General features: G+C 42.0%; 3 protein-coding genes and 1 pseudogene across 4 annotated transcripts; 2 read left to right on the top strand and 2 right to left on the bottom strand.

The window, feature by feature from the left end:
* Positions 1 to 19: 19 nt before the first annotated feature.
* On the bottom strand, positions 20 to 2654 carry LOC116214195 (protein NRT1/ PTR FAMILY 2.9-like). Its single transcript, XM_031549530.1, has 4 exons — positions 2239 to 2654; positions 1922 to 2139; positions 1223 to 1776; positions 20 to 1030 (listed from the first exon to the last, which is right to left on the bottom strand). The coding sequence occupies exons 1-4, from the start codon at positions 2477 to 2479 to the stop codon at positions 133 to 135; spliced, it is 1911 nt and encodes a 636-aa protein (XP_031405390.1). The 5' UTR covers positions 2480 to 2654; the 3' UTR covers positions 20 to 132.
* Positions 2655 to 5462: 2808 nt separating this feature from the next.
* On the bottom strand, positions 5463 to 7491 carry LOC116213584 (annotated as a pseudogene).
* Positions 7492 to 10969: 3478 nt separating this feature from the next.
* LOC116214196 (LRR receptor-like serine/threonine-protein kinase FEI 2) lies at positions 10970 to 14890 on the top strand. Its single transcript, XM_031549531.1, has 13 exons — positions 10970 to 11305; positions 11781 to 11916; positions 12007 to 12078; positions 12164 to 12235; positions 12361 to 12432; positions 12573 to 12644; positions 12748 to 12819; positions 12900 to 13006; positions 13122 to 13295; positions 13381 to 13716; positions 13851 to 14102; positions 14222 to 14355; positions 14451 to 14890. The coding sequence occupies exons 1-13, from the start codon at positions 11218 to 11220 to the stop codon at positions 14673 to 14675; spliced, it is 1812 nt and encodes a 603-aa protein (XP_031405391.1). The 5' UTR covers positions 10970 to 11217; the 3' UTR covers positions 14676 to 14890.
* A 1412-nt stretch (positions 14891 to 16302) lies between these two features.
* Positions 16303 to 18135, top strand: LOC116214240. 2 transcript variants are annotated; one of them, XM_031549616.1, is made up of 5 exons: positions 16303 to 16670; positions 16902 to 17035; positions 17129 to 17276; positions 17380 to 17437; positions 17760 to 18135. In XM_031549616.1, the coding sequence occupies exons 1-5, from the start codon at positions 16376 to 16378 to the stop codon at positions 17779 to 17781; spliced, it is 657 nt and encodes a 218-aa protein (XP_031405476.1). In that variant the 5' UTR covers positions 16303 to 16375; the 3' UTR covers positions 17782 to 18135. The 2 variants fall into 2 exon arrangements, with proteins under 2 accessions (XP_031405476.1, XP_031405474.1); XM_031549614.1 differs by having other exon boundaries at positions 16304 to 16670; positions 17380 to 17486.
* The last annotated feature ends 1299 nt before the right edge of the window (positions 18136 to 19434 follow it).

Below are 19434 nucleotides of genomic sequence, written 5' to 3'. Positions count from 1 at the left end.
TTGATAAGCGCAGAAAATGTTATTTCTATTACTCTCCTTGCATTGATATATGTTATATAGAGTCGATCTCTATAGTTCCATAACCTATGACTATTTAACGCTATCCAATAATGGCTGCCTGATCTAACTTCACTATGGAGTCATGCATTTTCCGGGTTGCTCCGTCTCGGAGTCATCTTTAACCTCTGCTGTTACCTTGTACTGATACCACCTAGCACACACCAGGAAGTACCCTAAGTTCACCATGCCAATTGCAGCAATGAGATAGTAGTAGTAGTCCAGCTTGCCCTTGTTGAGATCTTCCTGCAGCCAATTCCCGCCTTTACCGTTTCCAGTCTTGTTGTGGACGATCGTTATCAGGAGGCTGCTCAGGTAGTTTGCGCCCGCCATCCCGCAGTAGTACAGCGACCCGGCGATGCTCCTCATGTTCTCGGGGAACTGCTTGTAGTAAAACTCGACCTGCCCAATATTGGCAAATGCCTCAGTTAAGCCAGCGAGTGCGAACTGCGGGACCAACCACAACGCCGACATGGAAGAGATCTCGCCCCTTCTCGGTTCCATCCCGAGTGTCGGTCTTGTAAGGGCAATATGTCTCCGTCGGGATTCCACAAAGCCTGAGACCAGCATTGTGAGTATAGCTAAGGATAACCCAATCCCCATCCTCTGGAGAACCGTGATCCCACCTTCCTTGCCGGTCAGCCTTCGGAGAAATGGCACAAGGACGCGATCATAGATGGGTATGAAAATTGTGAGGCTCAGCATCAGGAAGACAACGTAGGATGCTGCTGGGATCTTGAAGTTTGTGGTCCCGAGCCGCCTATTGGCTTGGGTCGCCTGGAAGATTGCGTAGGTGTTTTGCTGAACTATTGCTATGTAGTAAATCATTGCCGATGCCCATATAGGAATTACTCTCATGAGGCATTTCACTTCTTCGACTTGTTGCATGCTGCACAGCCGCCACGGGTTGACAGGTGACCCTTCTACATTTATCTGATCTTGTGGGGTCACGATCGCCGCTTTATCGAGGAATCTGACAGCATGAACATAATCCAGTTTTTCATTATTTTCTCCCACGGAAACATAACATGTTAGATTGCATTGCAGAAGATCTTTTTTGCAATTGATCACGTCGTGTATGCAATTCTACATGTTCAGTTCTCTATGTTAATTGTTTTTCAAAACCAGAAAATCAGAAAAATCAAGTTGAATCAGTTGATAGTACCTGAACTGATCTGTATAGGGAAGTTTCGAGTTTATTGACTTTGCCGGTATGTAACTATAAAGAGATTGCCACGATTGCTCGTGTCGTGTCAGCCGGGCCTTCCTGATGGCAGCTACGATCACTTGCACAACACTCGTCATGGGACTTCCCGTGGCTTTCACACGGACATAAATCTTCGAACCCGAGAAGAAGATTGCACATGATACAAGCATGAGGATGGCAGGGATAGCCAGCCCAATGGCCCAGCTCACATTTGACTGGATGTAGACGATCAGCGTGAGGGAAACCATTTGTGCGAAAGTGAAGGTGAAGAAATACCAGTTGAAGAAGCTATTGATCCCTCTCTTTCCTGACTCCGTCTCAGGATTGAACTGATCGGCGCCAAAGGCTAAGTTGCACGGTCGAATACCGGCAGCTCCAGTGATCAACATACCAAACCCCATTATCAGGAAAGCCATTTGACCTTTCGTGGGGCCGACGCAAGTGCTGCTATTTCCACAGTGAGGAGGATGAAGGCTCTTGATCGCCGCCGTCAACTGTATTGCTTGCAGCCCCTTTTGCCAAAAAACGAACAACGGAAGCAGACGACATCATGTAAAATTAGAGTCCGTTTATGTTGTCTTCTGTTGCAGCGTACAGCAATGCTTTTAACATTCGATATCAAGAGCAAGAATTCCTCGTGAAAATACTCGTACTTACCATGTAAGATGCGATAGTACAGAAGGCGAGCGTCTTGAAGCGGCCGAAGTAGGTGTCGCAGAGGAAGGCTCCAAGCAAGGTGGCGAAGTTCGTGGTGCCGTTGAAGATGTTAAGGATGTTTGCTGCCGTAATGCTCTTCAGGTTGAACACCTTGGTCAGGTAGATCAACAGGTTCGCTAATGTCCCGATCGCTCCGAGCTTCTCAAATGTCTCATTCCCTGAAAATTACAGAAAAGTGAGAAAAAAACAAAATTGAAGACAAGAAACTGTCATGTAATGAAAATCCAGAAACCGAACAACGCCGTAGAATACAGTACGCCGAGAGCAGAAGACGGGGGAGAAGCTGGGATTGCGGCAGATTTGATCCGGAAATGGAATACGGGTATTTGTACTGACCGATGATGAAGGGCATGGCTCTCCATCCTCTGTAGTTGGGCTTAGGCTCATCTGCAGCAGAAGCAACACCCCCATTGCTCTGCCATTGATCTCTGTCCCATTAGTTTCAGCTGCTGCATCATCAGTCACCTTCTTCTTCTCCTTCAGCTCTTCCTTTCCCATGGCTTCTCTTTCTTATCCGCAGCTTCTCTTTCTCTAGATTCTCTTCCACCAGACTGACTGCCTGAGCCTCTGCCCTTTTTCCAGAGGCTGCTCTCTCTGGGAAAATAATTGTGGTAGTAAACCAACCCGCCTGAGTCAACCTACACTAACTAATTGTGTCTTTTTCACACGGAAAATTATTTGTTAGTATAATACGGAGGTATAGAACCAATCACAAAAGGTGCACTTATACTGACGTTTATACTTTACATGCGGTGTGATGGATCTGATCTATTGAATTGGTTTCGTGTAATAAATTGTACACGTGATTGCTAATGGTGGGTGGTGGGTACCAGTGGGTCGTCAGCCATGACCTAAAGTCCACCACCATGCAAGTGGCTCCCATTAGAGTGAAACCACGAAAGGACAGACCACTTACATTAAGATAAACATGAAAATGGAGCAGGCAACACGATAAAAAACAAAGGATTCTTCTGCTCATTCGTTCAAACATCCAGTTCAGTTCAGGACAAGATGTGAGTAGTTACTTACTGCTTTCAAATGATCAAACCATAGAAAACCGTGAATCCTACGGGCGGGCTGCCGAGGACACCCGAGTTTCTGAACTGTGATTGGCAATGTAAGACTCGAGCGGTTTGGCGTAATGAGTCTGTCCGAGCCAAAAGTGGTTGGGCTGTTGCTTAAATTTAATTGAATGAGATAAAAGGTAAATTCCCTCGGCACCACGGATCGGATGCAACCACTAGTCAAGGACGACCCAGCGGGCCAGCCCAAGTGTCCTTCTCGATCAATCCCGGGATTCAAAGCCTTTGTTCACACCATAAAGACGACCCGACCATGACAGCCCCGACAGGGCGGAGATTTTTTCTACGCTGCAGGTCTGGTGGATCCGAGGAGCACAAACCATGAACGGTACCAACGAGTTGAACCTGAGAACTATGCAGTGTTAGAACCGATCGAAGTAAGTAACGGGATTACAGCTAAATGTAGGATTAGGCTTGAATTCCGACTTACATGCCCTTTCTTCTAGAATCAAAAGCCGTTCGTTTTTTTCTTTTCTTTAAGTTGTTCTAAGAGAAGAAAGGAATGCATGAAGAAAATTAACGCGGTTAGGTCTCGGGTCGTTATCGACCCCGGTAAGACGGGGAAGAAAATAACAGGAATCCCCACCTAATTTTCTGCTTCCACATAGAGAATATAAAGTCTTCTCAGGCCATCATTGGCCATCTCATGAAGGAGAATTAGACCAAAGCAGTCTTCTTTTCGATACTAAATACCCACAATAGACTTCCCTAAAATCTATTTCTCAAAGTAGACTTACATTATTTTCTCAATTATTATTCCATTCCCTTAACTTTTTAAATTGTTTCATTTAAATCCCTTTGAAATAAACTCTCTTATTTATTAGCATAAATGAATTATTTGTTAGATTGTCATTAAACTTATTCTTAAATTCATTACCATGACCCAAACTTAAAATTTTATGGACAAAAATTATTAGATTTTAAGCAAATGATTTTCATCCGTACAAAAGATACATATAAAATATATGAAAATAAATTTATCCATTTTTCATTTAGATTAGATAGTAGATGGATATACATAATGAGCATTTTTGGATTTAACTTCTTCCATCAATGTTTACATTATATAATTTTGACTTTTTTTTGGAAATTCAAGCCTCGATGATTATAATGAAATTGCTAACGTCTTAAATTTTTCTACAATGTGAACTAAAAAAATAAATAAATAAAATTTTAATGCACCAGAAATTCTTCATTAGTACATTATTGATGTGAAATGTAGCGATTCTAAAATAAAAGTATAAAACCTACATACAATTTCTCTCTAAAATTTTTCAAAGCATGAACTTATATTATGAAAAGGTATATCATTCAAGGTAGAAAAGTCACAAGAACCTTATACGAAGTATTCTATAAAAATTTAAAAGAAAATTTATGAATCCTTATAGAAAATAATATTAAATATTTAAATTGATACATTTAATGCATATTTAATGTATATTATATGTACCTATAGATGATTCAATGACATGTAATTTTTATTTTACTTTAATGATGATGGGAAGTCAATGACGATCGATCAAGGTTAAGCATATGCCTAAAATTCTTATATAGAAGATTCCCAACAAGCAACTCATCAAACTAACGAAAGGCTCTTAGCATGGAAATTAAGCTAATAACATATATGTTGGTTGTTATTAAATATATTTTAAATATTTCATAAGTAAAATATTAAATATTTTTCATATATGATTAAAATTTAAATATTAGCGCAAAGCTTAAGCTCTAATATTTTTTTCATAGAATTTAAATTTCGATTCATGGTTATATAATTTAAGAGTATGTATAATGACAAACTTGTAAATAATTCATCCATGCTAATAAATAGATAGAAGACCTTATTTCAAGAGGGATTTAAATGAAACATATCAAAAGTTTAATGGACTGGAAGAATAATTAAGAAAATAACATAAGTGTACTTTGGGAAATAGATTTTGGGAAACATTATTGTGGAATTATTATGGTGCGTTTTGTTTCGGAGTTAAAGTAATTTTGATTTTGATTATGGAAAATGACAAATGATTATGTAATGTGTCGAGTTAAAGTTAAAATTATTGTGATTTTAACTGCGAAATCAAATGGAGCGTCAATTTCGAAAGGAGATATTTTTTTGGTGGAAAGCTCCTATTCAGACAAACATATTGTGCACATTTAAGTGATCTGATTGGCCCAACCAACAACACTTCCCAGGCATTATTTGGAATTTAGTTCAATTTGGGCGGGGCTTCTTCTATTGCTCATGTTTAGGTGGTTGGTGGACGGTCGCTGGGAATTTACACTCTAGAGGCCTAGCGGATCTCAGGTCCCGGTATCTGCTCGGTATCCGCTGAGGATTCGTAATTTGAATGCACAAGTAACTTTGCAGAGGTTTTTACGAGCTGTTGTGGAAAGTACACTCGAAAGAGAATTTATTTACTAGGATGACATGATGCGTTACAAAGAAAATGGATTTAGGTCCTCTCCACGTCATCTAGTTTACGCACGGAAAGATTTCTTGAGTGGCAAGAAATTGAGTCCAGTAGCTGCACCTCTCCTGTATTTCTGCTCGGACTGCTCAGTTCAATGTGGTGGCTAGCGAAGAAAGTGAAGTACACTAAATTTATTGCACTGATTGCGGCGATGATGTAGTCGTAGCGCTCGAGCCTGTTCTTGTTAAGGTCGTGGCCACCTAGCCAGGGCGAGTTCCTGTTCTTACCTGTTACACTATGGATCATGTTAACAAGAAATGACCCAATATAACTAGCAATCGATAGACTGAGAAAGAAGATGGCCCGGCAACAGTCCTCATGCTCTCCGGCATCTGTGTCGTGAGGAATTCCATAATTGCACTGCAGCGAAAGCTTCGACCATTCCCGACAGAATGAACTGAGGCAGGAGTAAGAAGTCGGTGATTGGAGAGGCGAAGGACCCATTCCCGAGGGCCGAGTCTCGGCGTGATTTTTCTACTATTCCTGCAACTAACATGCACAAGATTGACATTATGATTCCCGTTTTGATCCTCTGCTTCATCATTAATATTTTCTCTTTGCCAGCTATTTTCCGAGCCTGAGGGATGTAAACTTGCTCATAGATGAAGATCCATATCGATAGGGCCAGCATCAAAGTCATAGTCATCCACCCGGAAGGGATTGAGAAGTGCGGACCAATTGACTTGTCCATCTGAATTGCCTGGAGGATACCAAACGTGGTCTGCTGGTCCATTGCTATGAAGCACCCAATTCCTGAGACCCACACGGGGATGATCCGAAGCAAGCATTTGAGCCACTCAACTTGCTGGACACTGCATAGTCTCCAACTGCTCTTGGCCTTGCCTTGGGCATCAAGTTCACTCAGTTCTACTACCAGAGCTGCCTTGTCGAGGAACCGGAACCGATTGCTCTGACCAAGCTTTGCGCTGGGAGGGCATGGCTCGTTGAGTGGAGGGTCATAGAAGCGGTCCTCGCAGCCGGACCCGAGCTTCTGCCGGTGCTTTAAGGTTGCAGCAGTGAGTACCCTTGTTATGTCCGAGAATACACTTCCTTGCGGCTTCTTGCATATATAAGTCTTGCGACCCAGCAAAAAGATGGAGAGCGATAGGCAAAGGCAGAGGGTTGGGATTGCAGACCCCAGGACCCAACTCACACTCGTCTAGATATAGACCACGCTGGTGAGGGCGACCAGCAGGGCCACAGTGAATGAGAAGTACCACCAGTTGAAGAAGCGCTCAAGCTGCGCCCGGCCCTTGGCGGTAGTAGTGTCGAATTGGTCGGCACCAAATGCTATGTTGCAAGGCCTGATCCCTCATGCCCCGAGGGCTAGGAGCCCAAGGCCTGCAAAGAGGATTCCGAGCTGCCATTGCCGAGGCCGAGTGCAGACAACTTGGCCATTGCACTGCAGCGGTCGTAACGGAGTGAGGCCTGCAGTCAGTGTCATGGTGGCCATACCCTGGTGTCCTGAAACTTTCAGTTATTCGCGATTAGGATTATCCACGTAGAAACTATCACAGAAGGCGAAATGACAGAATTATACCAGAAGAGACGCCATGGTGCCAAAGAGGAGGGTCAGGAACCGGCCAAGATATGTGTCGGAGATGAAAGCGCCACCAAGGGAAGCAAAGTTCAAGGAACCGGACCATATGTTGACAACATTGACCAACACAACAGCGCCCATATTGTGCTTTGCGTTGAGGTACACGGTTATGTTGGCTATCAAGCTCATTGATGCCAGCTTCTCGAATGACTCGTTGCCTGCAAACAGAGGGAACGTGTAATAAGGTAGCTGAACTCTACAGATCAGACACCACTTCTGGTCAGATATTCGGGGCTGAAATACGTGATTACCGAGGATGTACTTAATGGAGTTCCACCCTCCGGCTTTAGTAGCAGCTGAAACATCTGGTGAAGGGTCTTCATGATCTTCCAGTGAAGCCGAACGCACCGCATCCTCCATTGCTTTCGCAAACCGGACTGTTCAAGTTTCACAAGAGAACGATCAAAATTCTGCTCTTCATTTTCGCTTGAGATCAAGTTTCTGCTCCAAAGCTCCTGCTTATATGATGAAGAAGGAAGACAGAGAAAAAAGCTTTACATTTTCAGTGAGTTTGTTAAGAATTCTGGTCCTAATCTTACGTTGTACTAACCCTTTTCCTTTTACGCATTCTAACACGCATGAATTTTGTGACCATGCAACATACATGTTATAAAAGAAAAAAAAGAGGGAAATAGGGTTTTTTTTTTTTCCGGCTGGAAAGATGTACTAAACTTATTGTTTTGGGGTGAACCTGGTAACCTGAAAATTGATCCTCAGGACTGTGGTGTCCGTCATGGTGGAACAATCTGCAGCTATATGTTGCCCGTCAAAGCTCGACTAAGTGAATGGTTGCGACCTGAGGCCTCCTTCAGGTTGTATGGAGCCTTCCATTCTTCGGCAGAGTTCCTTTCCTTCCTCTGGTACTTCAAAATCCTCAATCATCCCAGATTCCCAATGATTTCATCAATTTAAACGTGTTAGCCAATGTTCCGGGACTAATACAGCATCTCTTTGTCCGGCCATCAAAATTCTAAGTACAACAGTGTATACTTCACGAGCGACTGGTGCTTTGTTGGGTTGATGTCAAAACATGTTTGTGACCTTTGGACTAAAAGAAACGATGAGCTTCAAGTGTTTTTCTGCAAATAATGTAAACTGTTCTTCAGACAGAAACAGGCGTTGGTGATCAGAAACTGGCAACTCTAGACATCTGCAGACAACTGGTAGCGAGATGTTCTAACCCGAAACTGGCAAGCAGCGCAGAGATTGCCTTCAGCAGAACCTAATCAAATTCGCTTTCATACCGTGTAGCAGCTTTCTTCTTGCAGAAGCAACATTCAGGCCAATGATCTTTTTAATCACAAATTTCGCATTTCCTCGACGGCGAATATATTGATATTAGATAAATTTTGCAATAATCAACACTTTTAAATCAACAAACAAGCAACTTAAACGTGTTATATACGAGCACCTCGCAAAGTAGAGAAAGGAATATATAGAATCTATTTCATAAATGTTAGGTTGTTCGTATCGATTCGATAAATCTACAGTAAAGCCACTACCACGTAATTTATGAAGAAACTAAAGAGCGGCCAACTCTTCATTATTCTTAAGAGAAGCCTGGATTAAAATGTTCAAAGCGGTAACAGTCAGGGAACATCCGTTTTGTCGCATTTCGTGGAGCAACTTTCAGGCCTCATTACATACCGTTCCTTACATAATCCATTTATGAGCGTGGCAAACGTCGCAACATTAGGCTAACATCCTTTGCCGAGCATAGTTCTAAAGAGTCTCTCGGCATTTTCAAGTTTCCTGATATTGCACATTCCATTTATATTATGAGGACATTGTAGATCGCAATGCCGGGACTGACCCCTCGATCCTGTTGAGACGATCGTCTTTACGATATCTGTCCAAGAGGATAGCATAGGTTTGAACGTTCCAAAGGCGAATAGAACCTTGCATCTCCTTGAAAACATCCCCCGGAGCCTGCATGTTGCACGTTGTTACCTTTGGAATGAAGCCCTTTTCAAGCTATTCAAAATACATAATCTTGCATTGGGTCTTCCATAGCATCAACCAACTGTACAGCTCTAGAAAGCTTCCCCAGAATGCAGAGCCCGTTGACCAGAGTAGACAAGGTCAACATGTCTTGGTTTAAACCCTAGTTTGAGCTGAGGAAGAAGACGAAGAAAAAGCGAAAATTCCCATTTCACTCCCCAAAACTTTGGTTCTTTTACACTTTCCGCCCCAATCTTTCTTCATTGAAAAATCAGCTCCTTAAACTATCTTAATGTAATTTTTTTTAATTAGACTGCGAGCTGTCTTTAATCTGCCAACTAATCCTTGCTTAAGCGCCGACTTTAACCTATCTAAAAAATACTCTCGGCGGCCAAGTTCGTCCACGTGAAAGATTCAAAACTGTACTTACACTAGTAGTCCGCTGTCAACTAATTTTAATTAGTTGAAATCTCAAAAAAAAAAAAAAAGAAGCCTCCTTATAACAAATAAATTTTAGAAGAATATTAAGCTCCAAACTTTTCAAAAAAAAAAAAAGGATCTCCAATTTTTTCCATTTCCATCTGTCCTATAAATTACATCTATAGAATAATTGGATTAAATCAAGAGAGTTCCCATTTGGTTCGAGTCCCCTTCCATTTCCATTGTAGCAGAGGAAACAACATTAAAGTTCAATGTTGTTGCAAATTGATTTTGTTTTTTTATTTGTTTACTTGTTTATTTTCCAGTAGGCTTATGGTATTGGCTGGGGGGTGGCTTCTTAATTTATATTTGTCAGAGTAGTTTTTCTTTTTGATTAATTAATTTTATACTGTTAGTAGGACAAAGCCGTTCAGAAAAACGGGGATTGGGTGCTCTGATCGAATCTTTGAATATCTAACGTGGGCCAGATTTTACTTGGGCTTTTCAGTGAAAAAAAAAAAAGAGAGTGATTTTTCCCTCTTTTCAGGTAAATTCAGTAAAAAAAAAAAGAAAAGCAAAAAAGAAAAAGGAAACTTTGAATAGGAACAACAGACCCAGTAATCAGTATACTCCCTCTCCTTTTCGAATTGACACTTTTTGATTTCAACTTTTCATTTTTTATTGTCAGAATCAGACTGAATCTGACCATTACAATCTGCATCACTTTTTTTTTTTTGCAAAAAATATTAGGCCCAATTGAGGCCCACCCCTCAATCTAATCCAATTGAGTGTAACTTAATTATCAAAAAGTGCATGGGTCTTTAAGTCAAATCTATGTTTGATCACACATTTTGAAAAATAGTAAAAATTCGAAGGCATTTGGCTGCCATAAATATGATTTGCATGATCAGTTTTACGTTATCCGGGAAAGTTGCTTATATTACAATATAGTTTTAGATATCAACGCCACATTTCCTATCGAAATCAAGTGGTTTATTTGCCTCCCAAAAATCCCCTCGACCAAAATCCTAGATTTGTCCTTGCCCACCTGTATTTTTAGCATATTAGTTACACACTCATGAACTAATCCTCTCAATACAGAGTGCATAAGGATGGTAATCGTATCGATTCGATCATTACCGGATTATTTTCGAGAAGAAGTGGATGATGAATCTTGGATCATGTATGTCTCTTTTCAAAGGTTATTATACTCTGAGAAATAATTGACAAAGGATGACCAACTAATCCTTGTTCTAGAAAGGAAAAAAAAAGAAGGTTTGAAGCTTCCATTAATTTTCCAACTGACATAAATTTCTGGTTTGTGTTTGTCTTAATGTAATCGATGGGGCAACGGCTACTTCCTCTTTCCTCTGCACATCAATCGATGCCCAGACTTTCAAATTTCTTGTCCTTTCCATGACCCATGTCTGTCTCTCTCTGGTCCAACCAAAAGAGGGGGGAAAAAAAACAGAGGGAAATGTTTTTCAGTCTCTCTCTCTCTCTTCGTGCACTGGCTTTAATTATTAGCTTTTCTCCCTCTAAACCTCCCTCCTACCACCACCATCATCGCTTCTCCCCAGCACCCCACTCAAACCACTGTAATTATCTCACTTTGAAAGTGCCCCTCCCACTTTGTTTAACTAAAAGGTGCAGTGGTGGAGTGAGCTCAGAGCTCTGCAACAACAACCCAGAGCAGGCACTCCATCTTCATCTGAGATCCAAGACATGAACCTAGGTCTGCTGCTTTCGGCTCTTTCAGTGGTTATCGCGGCTGCCCTCTTCAGCTCTGGCTCCGTCGCTTTGACCCCAGATGGTAGGAGCAGCTCCATTATCATGTCTTTGAGTTCATTCTGCTGTACAGTTCTGTTTCGTTGCTTAGAAAGAAATTGGAGGACAAAGGGTGGCGGAATCGGGTCCAAAGTTCCCTCCTTTTGCTGGATTTGAGCTCATAAAGTGGAAGCATCACATCAAAGAGTGAACTTTTGGGCTTTATTAAGTAGAGAGCAGTCAACCCGAGTTCTAAATCTTTGACGTTAGAAGATTGTTGGCCACTGTTGTATTCTTTGTCTGCACATTCTGCTGACAAATTTGGTGTCCTGAAGCTCAAGTTTACAACTTTAGGCCTCTTGGCCTAAGAAGGTGTCTAGGTTTTCCTTCTGTCAGCTTCATTTCTTCTGTCTGGTCTTTGATTTGTGGCCATTACATATGTTGTTGAAATGTAAGTAATTTTGCTGCCGGGGCACTCCGTATTGGTTTTGTGCTCTTATGTCGTGGTCTCTGTTTTGTAGGCATTGCATTGTTGGAATTCAAGAGCACTTTAAACGACACCAAGAACATCCTCAGCAACTGGCAAGCTCTTGATGACTCTCCTTGCGGATGGACTGGCATTTCGTGCTATCCTGATGACCAAAGGGTCCAATCCATGTAGAATTACTTGCAGCGTGCTTCCTCTTTTCGCTTATCGTTTGGCACTATTTTGAGTCTGAAATGATGTTTCTTGATGTGGGTCTTCAGAAATCTCCCGTATATGCAACTCGGAGGGATCATATCTCCCAGCATCGGTAGACTCAGTAGATTGCAGAGGCTGTAAGCTCAATACTGATCTCTTTGTTCATCCCTGATAAGTAATGCATTAGAAGAAGTAATCGTCTTTCCTCTTTTGGTAATTCAGGGCACTTCACCAAAACAGTTTGCACGGGGTCATTCCTAATGAGATTACAAACTGCACCGACCTGAGAGCCTTGTGAGCACATTTACTTCTCGAAACTTTATAACTGCTGAGAAGTTTTGGTTTTCCTTTTGACTCGATGGCTGATTCCTCAGGCATTGAATTATCATTCATGGACTTGATTTTGGGCGAATCTTTAGGTACTTGAGAGCTAATTATCTCCAAGGAGGCATTCCTTCTGCCATTGGAAACCTTTCTCACCTCACCATCATGTAAATTCTCTATTCGTGCACACTAAGTTGTTTCGGGAATGCACGATTACACACTGACGAACTGGTCATCAATGAGTAATTCCTCATGAAAGTGAAAATATGTTCTGTGATAATCCTCTAACCTTAGAGCATTAATGCAGGGATTTATCAAGCAACTCGCTAAAAGGTGCAATACCATCATCCATAGGCCGGCTCACACGACTTCGCCATTTGTAAGTATATCCTTCCTTGTGCTTAACCTTAATTTCCCGAAATTTCAACTAGCATATTCTCTTACCTTGGTGATTGTTTTCATTTGTCTCCACTCAACTTTAGGAACCTGTCAACAAACTTCTTTTCTGGTGAAATCCCTGATGTTGGAGTTCTAAGCACTTTTGGACGCAGCTCGTAAGTGCCCTGAGCCTCAGAAATTGAACCAACATTTACTTCAGGGTTCTATTAATATTTCCTTGATAATTTCCTTCCAGGTTCATTGGAAATTTAGATCTTTGTGGGCAACAAGTGCAGAAGCCATGTAGGACCTCAATGGGATTCCCCGTTGTTCTACCCCATGCGTCAAGTGATGAAGCAGCAGGTTAGCCTTAAATCACGTTTTACATTCACATATTGACGGACAATTTAATACCAAACTTCTAGCACCTTTTATTAATTTTTTTTAAAATTTTCAATTTTTGTCAATAATTTTGCAGTCCCGGCAAAGAGATCCTCACATTACATAAAGGGTGTGGTAATCGGCGCAATGTCCACCATGGGCATTGCATTAGTTATTGTTTTGGCATTCCTATGGATTTGTTTGCTAGCAAAGAAGGAAAGAGCTGCTAAGAGATATACCGAAGTCAAAAAGCAAGTTGAACCAGAAACAAGTAATTCAACTCATTTCTCCAAAATTCAACACCGGGTTAGTTATTCAACTTCTCAATCATAAACTAAAAACTGCATTCCTCACAGGCACAAAGCTCATTACTTTTCATGGAGACATGCCTTACCCTTCATGTGAGATCATTGAGAAGCTGGAGTCCCTTGACGATGAGGATGTTGTGGGATCTGGAGGATTCGGGACAGTGTACAGGATGGTGATGAACGATTGTGGAACTTTTGCTGTTAAAAGGATAGACAGAAGTCGGGAAGGATCCAATCAGGTGTTTGAGAGGGAGTTGGAGATCTTGGGCAGCATCAAGCACATAAACTTAGTGAACTTGCGAGGATACTGCAGACTTCCCGCATCAAAGCTTCTTATCTATGACTATTTAGCCATGGGGAGCTTAGATGACCTCTTGCACGATGGTTAGTTTTTGAGCCCCTGTATCTTTAATGATGAGGGAAATTCTATGGTGACAAATGGTCTGCAAATATCGTCCTGTCTTAATTTGGCTTATCTAGTCATTCTGAATTGTCTTGTTTCTGTTTACTAATCTTAGATCAAAGTAAGGATTGTGCCTTAAACTGGAGCACACGACTAAAGATTGCTCTGGGTTCTGCTCGTGGGCTTGCTTATTTGCATCATGACTGTAGTCCTAAGATTGTTCATCGGGATATAAAGTCGAGCAACATCCTTTTGGATGAGAACTTTGAACCCCACGTCTCCGACTTTGGTCTCGCGAAGCTTCTGGTTGATGAGGATGCCCACGTGACAACTGTAGTTGCTGGTACTTTTGGCTACTTGGCTCCAGGTTAGCGAATAAAACTATCTTGCTGTTTAGTTTCTGCAGAAGTGTTAAGACAATCTTTTATCTTGAAACTGCGCCTCTCAATGGCCTTTGCTAATTGTTGAATTGGTTTGTACATGCAGAATATCTGCAAAGTGGGATAGCAACGGAGAAATCCGATGTGTACAGCTTCGGGGTCCTGTTACTGGAGATTGTTACTGGAAAGAGGCCAACTGATCCGTGTTTTGTGAAGAAGGGCTTAAACGTTGTTGGTTGGGTATGTCTTGAGAATCTTTTTCCTCAATTTTATTAGAACGTTGCATGTAGTAAGGCTAGCAGTTCTTGAGGTCAAATTGCAATTTCCACTTGCAGATGAACACTCTGTTGCGAGAGAATCAATTGGATGACATGGTTGATGAGAGATGCACCGGCGCGGACCCAGAAACTGTGGAAGCGGTCCTCGATATAGCTGCCAGGTGCACCGACGCGAACCCAGAAGAACGGCCTTCAATGAACCAGGTGCTGCAGCTGCTCGAGCAAGAAGTCTTGTCTCCCTGCCCGAGCGACTTCTACGAGTCACATTCAGACTACAGTTGAAGTGACTCAAACTCAGGATTCTAATGACGTAATGGATCTTCCAACGTCTTTTCCATTCTACTGGAATGTAAGCGAACTGATTGTGCGATGATCTATGATTGTTCAGATCCCCTCCCCTTGGGGCATGTATATGAAATTTTTATACCCAAGTCCGGCGTGCTTTTCAGCTTTGCTATTATCAGAAGAAGGTTTCTGGTTACAACTTTGGTTTTATTCACCTTTTGGGTCCTTTTTTTTTTTTTTGCTGAGTTCTTTTTGGGTCTTTTGAAGTATTCCTGGAAGGCTTCAAGAACTCGGTGCGCCAGTACGCTTGAAAAAAGAAAAAAAACTATGAAAATGTTAAGAACTCTGCTCGATTTTACGTTGGAGACCTTGACCCTGGCTGAGGATTTCAGAATGAAGCATTTCCTCTCGAAAAGAATGAAAACCTCACCCATCCATCTTGACTGCAAGGGGATAATTACAGGACAATATCGTCGCGCATTGATTACACGGGGCTGCCATACGGGTCCGAGCAGGATCATGAATGGCGATGAGGGGTGAACCTGGTCTCTCCGACTATGAATACGGAGCAGGCCAGGTATATGTAGACCTGAAAACGATAACAGGCTTGGAGGGAAAGGAACGTTAGGATTTTCCCAAAAAGCAGTGATTGGTATTGCGGAGTTGATTCATCGATATATTGATATGCTTAGATCTAAAATACTTTCTATTCCTAAAGTTGAGTGTAAGATAGCCACTTCTTCCATAGCTCGAGCTTTAGGATTATAAGTTCTGTTAAGTTGATGTCAATTGTACTCGGATGAGTGGTTTCCCTTGTAAATGCTCGTTTCGATATTAATGAGATTCACCACTTATCCAAAAAATAAAAATAAAAATAACAGGCACTGAAGACCGGAGTTCCTGTCAGTTCGGGATCGACCGAAGCTGACTCATGCTACTTTCATCTAATCCAAGCATTGTACCCCCAGCCCATTGTAGCTGGGGGTACAATGGGCAAATTATTTAAGTCGAATAAAGAACAAATTATTTTTTACCGAGACAACACACCAAAGAAGAAGTTGGATGTCTCTCCTAATAGCAACTTGCAAGAGCCCATCGCCCAACTAATTGCTATGTATAAAAATACCAACTTTTTGTTTTTTTGAAAAGACCATCTTCAGTTTATTGGTCGAAAATAATATTCACACTAGCCGGCCGACTTGCCCATGTCCATGCGGTGGATCCAGTGAGTTTCTAGACTTGCACAACATGTAAACGTTAAACTACATAGAGCGTAATTTATCAACTATACCTATCGGATATTATATTATCTTATCGTTGAATAATGAATGGGTCTCTTTGGGCACATGAAAAGCTACCTGGGCAACGTCTTCAAATCATAACCCCTTTTTTTGTTTTGGCCTGGTCTTTGACATATTATTTTTTCTTGAATTTAGATTGGACAAACGACATAGGAAAATAATTTAGTCTGTTAATTAATTGATTGAAAATTAAATTAAATCAGAGATAATGGAATTTCTCATCCAATGACCACTGGCCCTTCGTCTCCTTCAAGGGTCTCTGTCACTCAGTCCACGGCCCCAAAAAAAAAAAAATGGCATCCTTTTCAACTCTTATCTGTCTCTGTATTCATCTCCTTGACAGTTTTCTTCCTTTCTGCGTGACTCTTGAGACTCTTCTTGGATTGAATCTTGGATATGGCAATGGCCGCCTCCATGGCTCTGTTGCCTCTGCACACGCAGCTGCCCTCCTCCCCTCCTGTGCTGTACAGCCACAGCAATGCCATCAGGAAAGGCGGGACCTTGTCGGACAGAGCTCTCCGATTGAGGTTGAGGTTAAACCCGATAACTGGAGGAGAGGGAAGAATAAGAAGAGGAGGACTGGTAGTTGTGGCTTCGGGCAATGCCGTTGGCGCTCCTTTCTGGGACAGCTTGAAACCCGAGAAGCCGGCTGCAGCACCGCTTCTTAGTGATGTTCTCTGGCCTGCTGCAGGTTTGATTATCGCTGCAGCTCTCGCTGCTTAAAAGCTTTTGGCTTTTCATCGCTTGCCAGTTGTGGAACTTGTAAATAAGTCCTTTTGGTTTCGCATTTTTAGCTTCCGTCGTGCTGCCGAATGGATCTTAAAGAGTCTTCATCGCGAGAATGTAGTGTGGCCTCTGGTCGAGGACTGTTGGAGGATATAGTTTGATTGATTTGGTTCTTTTCTTGCTGCACAAACTACAGGGGCGTTTGCTGCAATGGCCATGCTCGGGAAGATTGACCAGATATTGGCGCCGAAAGGACTTTCCATGACGATTGCCCCCCTCGGAGCTGTCTGCGCTGTCCTCTTCACTGCCCCTTCTTCCCCGGGCGCTCGGGTAATCTACACCGCCGAGTTCTATACTGAAGAGGTCGTTTTTCATTTCCCATGTTGCTCCCGAACTTAAATCTGCATCTTAACTCCATTGCAGAAGTATAACATATTCATGGCTCAAGTAGGGTGTGCCGCCATCGGAGTTCTCGCTTTTACCATCTTCGGCTCGGGCTGGCTCGCTAGAGCCACTGCACTTGCTGCATCAATGGCTTTCATGATCTACACTCGCTCAACTCATCCACCTGGTAAACTCATTTTAATACAATTATTGATCATTGATACTACTGTCCATTTAGATTCCAATTTTATGGCCTTTAGTTTTAATATTTCTCGGTGAACCGAACACAGCTGCGAGTTTGCCGATTCTATTCATCGATGCGGCCAAGTTGCATCACTTGAATTACTGGTATGCCGTGTTTCCCGGCGCCACTGGTTGCATCCTCCTATGTTTGATTGTATGTTTCTCTGTCCTTCCAACTCCATACGCTCAATTAGATGCTGAGATATCTCCTGAGGAAATAAAAACTTTGAAGATTCAAAACAATTGCCTGATGGATGCTGCCTTTAGATCAAGAATCCCTCTTTTCGAATGACAAATGAATCTCTCGCAGTCGATGCGCATGGAATGGTCTCTTTAAATTTTATGTCCTGGTCTAATGCTGCAAATTGTCTCCTCATGTCGGTCTTTCAGATTAAGTTGTCTTACGATTTCACCTGTATCAATGCAGCAAGAGATTGTGTCTTACCTGAAGGAGAACGTCAAATTTTAACTCGTCGACTCTTCGCTTGGACCAATTGTCCCCTCAAGTCTTCAAATCCAGAGCAAGTCGTTCCCAAGAAACTCCTGCATTGCTCGATTCACCAATCGTGATCCACAAATCATGATCCGTGTACATTTGATGGCAAATTTACATTGTACAGGTCACATAGCATGTCGAATGTCTAAACTGAGACCGACAAGATTAGTCGTTACTGAAGAAACCAAATACAAATCCATTTCTTGTTCCCTCCGTCATGTATCAATGCTTGTCAGCCATAATGATTCGGAGACGACAGAGATTCTGTATGGATGACAAAACTTGTTTGAATCCTCTTAGTTGGTCATCATTTTTCGGTACGATGGTCTGTCATGAAGGTCATCACAAAATATAACATCAGACTTCCTTGCAACTTTCAGAGCACTTTCATTCTCTAATTTCCACCCAACACATCTGCAGAAACCATCTGTAGCAGAACGTGGAAATGGCTCATCTTCCGATTCATCAATCTTTTAAAACTTTAATTTTACGGATGAATTCTTATGTTGCCCCAATGATGTTTACCCTATCGGGCTTATGAAAGGAAAAGGAGATGGAATGGCACGCCCACGACTTGCTCAGCAAGAAACTTATGGGCCAACAAGCCAAGGGAGTAGAGGATCGTATTAAGAATCAAGTTCCTCATCCTTTTAGCAATCTCTTCAGTGTCGAAGCCATTAAAACGAGGAACAATAAATTGCTGCTTGTTTTCTTTGCAATCGGAAACAATATGAGCATTCTGCATAGATATTAATTAAATGAGCATGTTCGTCTCGTCAAGAGAAAGGCAAGTGAAAGGTAAACTAACAATACTGAATGCTTGCATGTACATAAATTTTTTACTTCATGATATTAACTAATCTAGATAAAAGGTAAATAATCTCCTATGCAGGCAGGCAATTACCGATCATCATAATGCTTCCAATTTTTTCGTTTCATCTTCATGCCGTGATAGCATTGACATAACAGCCTCATACAAGAGAGGAGCCGTTGCAGCCGCTTGTCATCACCGCCCAGGTCCTGAAACATCCCACAATGCAGCATAGCCAAAACAACCTCATCTCCAAACAAACCAAAGATCTCAACCATTGCTTTCGGATACTTTTTTAACTCTGTCGGTAAGACTGCAGCAGCATCTAAACTTATATTGCAACAGGAAACCTTTCAACGGGAAGATCTCGAAACGTTTTGCTGCTTGCTTCATAAATAGCCAGCGTCCCGTCACTCTTTTCCACCAAAATCTCATCAAAGCCACATGCTAACAGCCTCTCAACCCCAACGTCGTTTGTCCAAGATTCATCCCCGGCAACACCATACATCACCCACAAATCCCAGCATTTAGACATTTCTAATAAACATCAGGCAGAGCGACTGCTAGTACCCTGAGGTTCATGGTATATCCATTCAGCCTATAATCCAGATCAGGCAAAGAAACTAGACGTAACACCTCATCCCGCAAATCAAACCACAAGACGAAATCATCTTCCTCACAATATGCAAGCCAATATAGGATTCCATTCAAAGCAACACAAACGCTTGGAAAAAAGTTGGCAAGGTAAAGCAGGCACTTCCCTCCATAAACCTTCACTCTGAGAGCGGAGTACCT

Source organism: Punica granatum, chromosome 7, assembly GCF_007655135.1.
Source record: "Punica granatum isolate Tunisia-2019 chromosome 7, ASM765513v2, whole genome shotgun sequence".
In the NCBI taxonomy this organism is placed as follows: domain Eukaryota; kingdom Viridiplantae; phylum Streptophyta; class Magnoliopsida; order Myrtales; family Lythraceae; genus Punica; species Punica granatum.
Note: the sequence above shows the minus strand (reverse complement) of the source record. Positions and strands in the feature narration are given on the sequence as shown.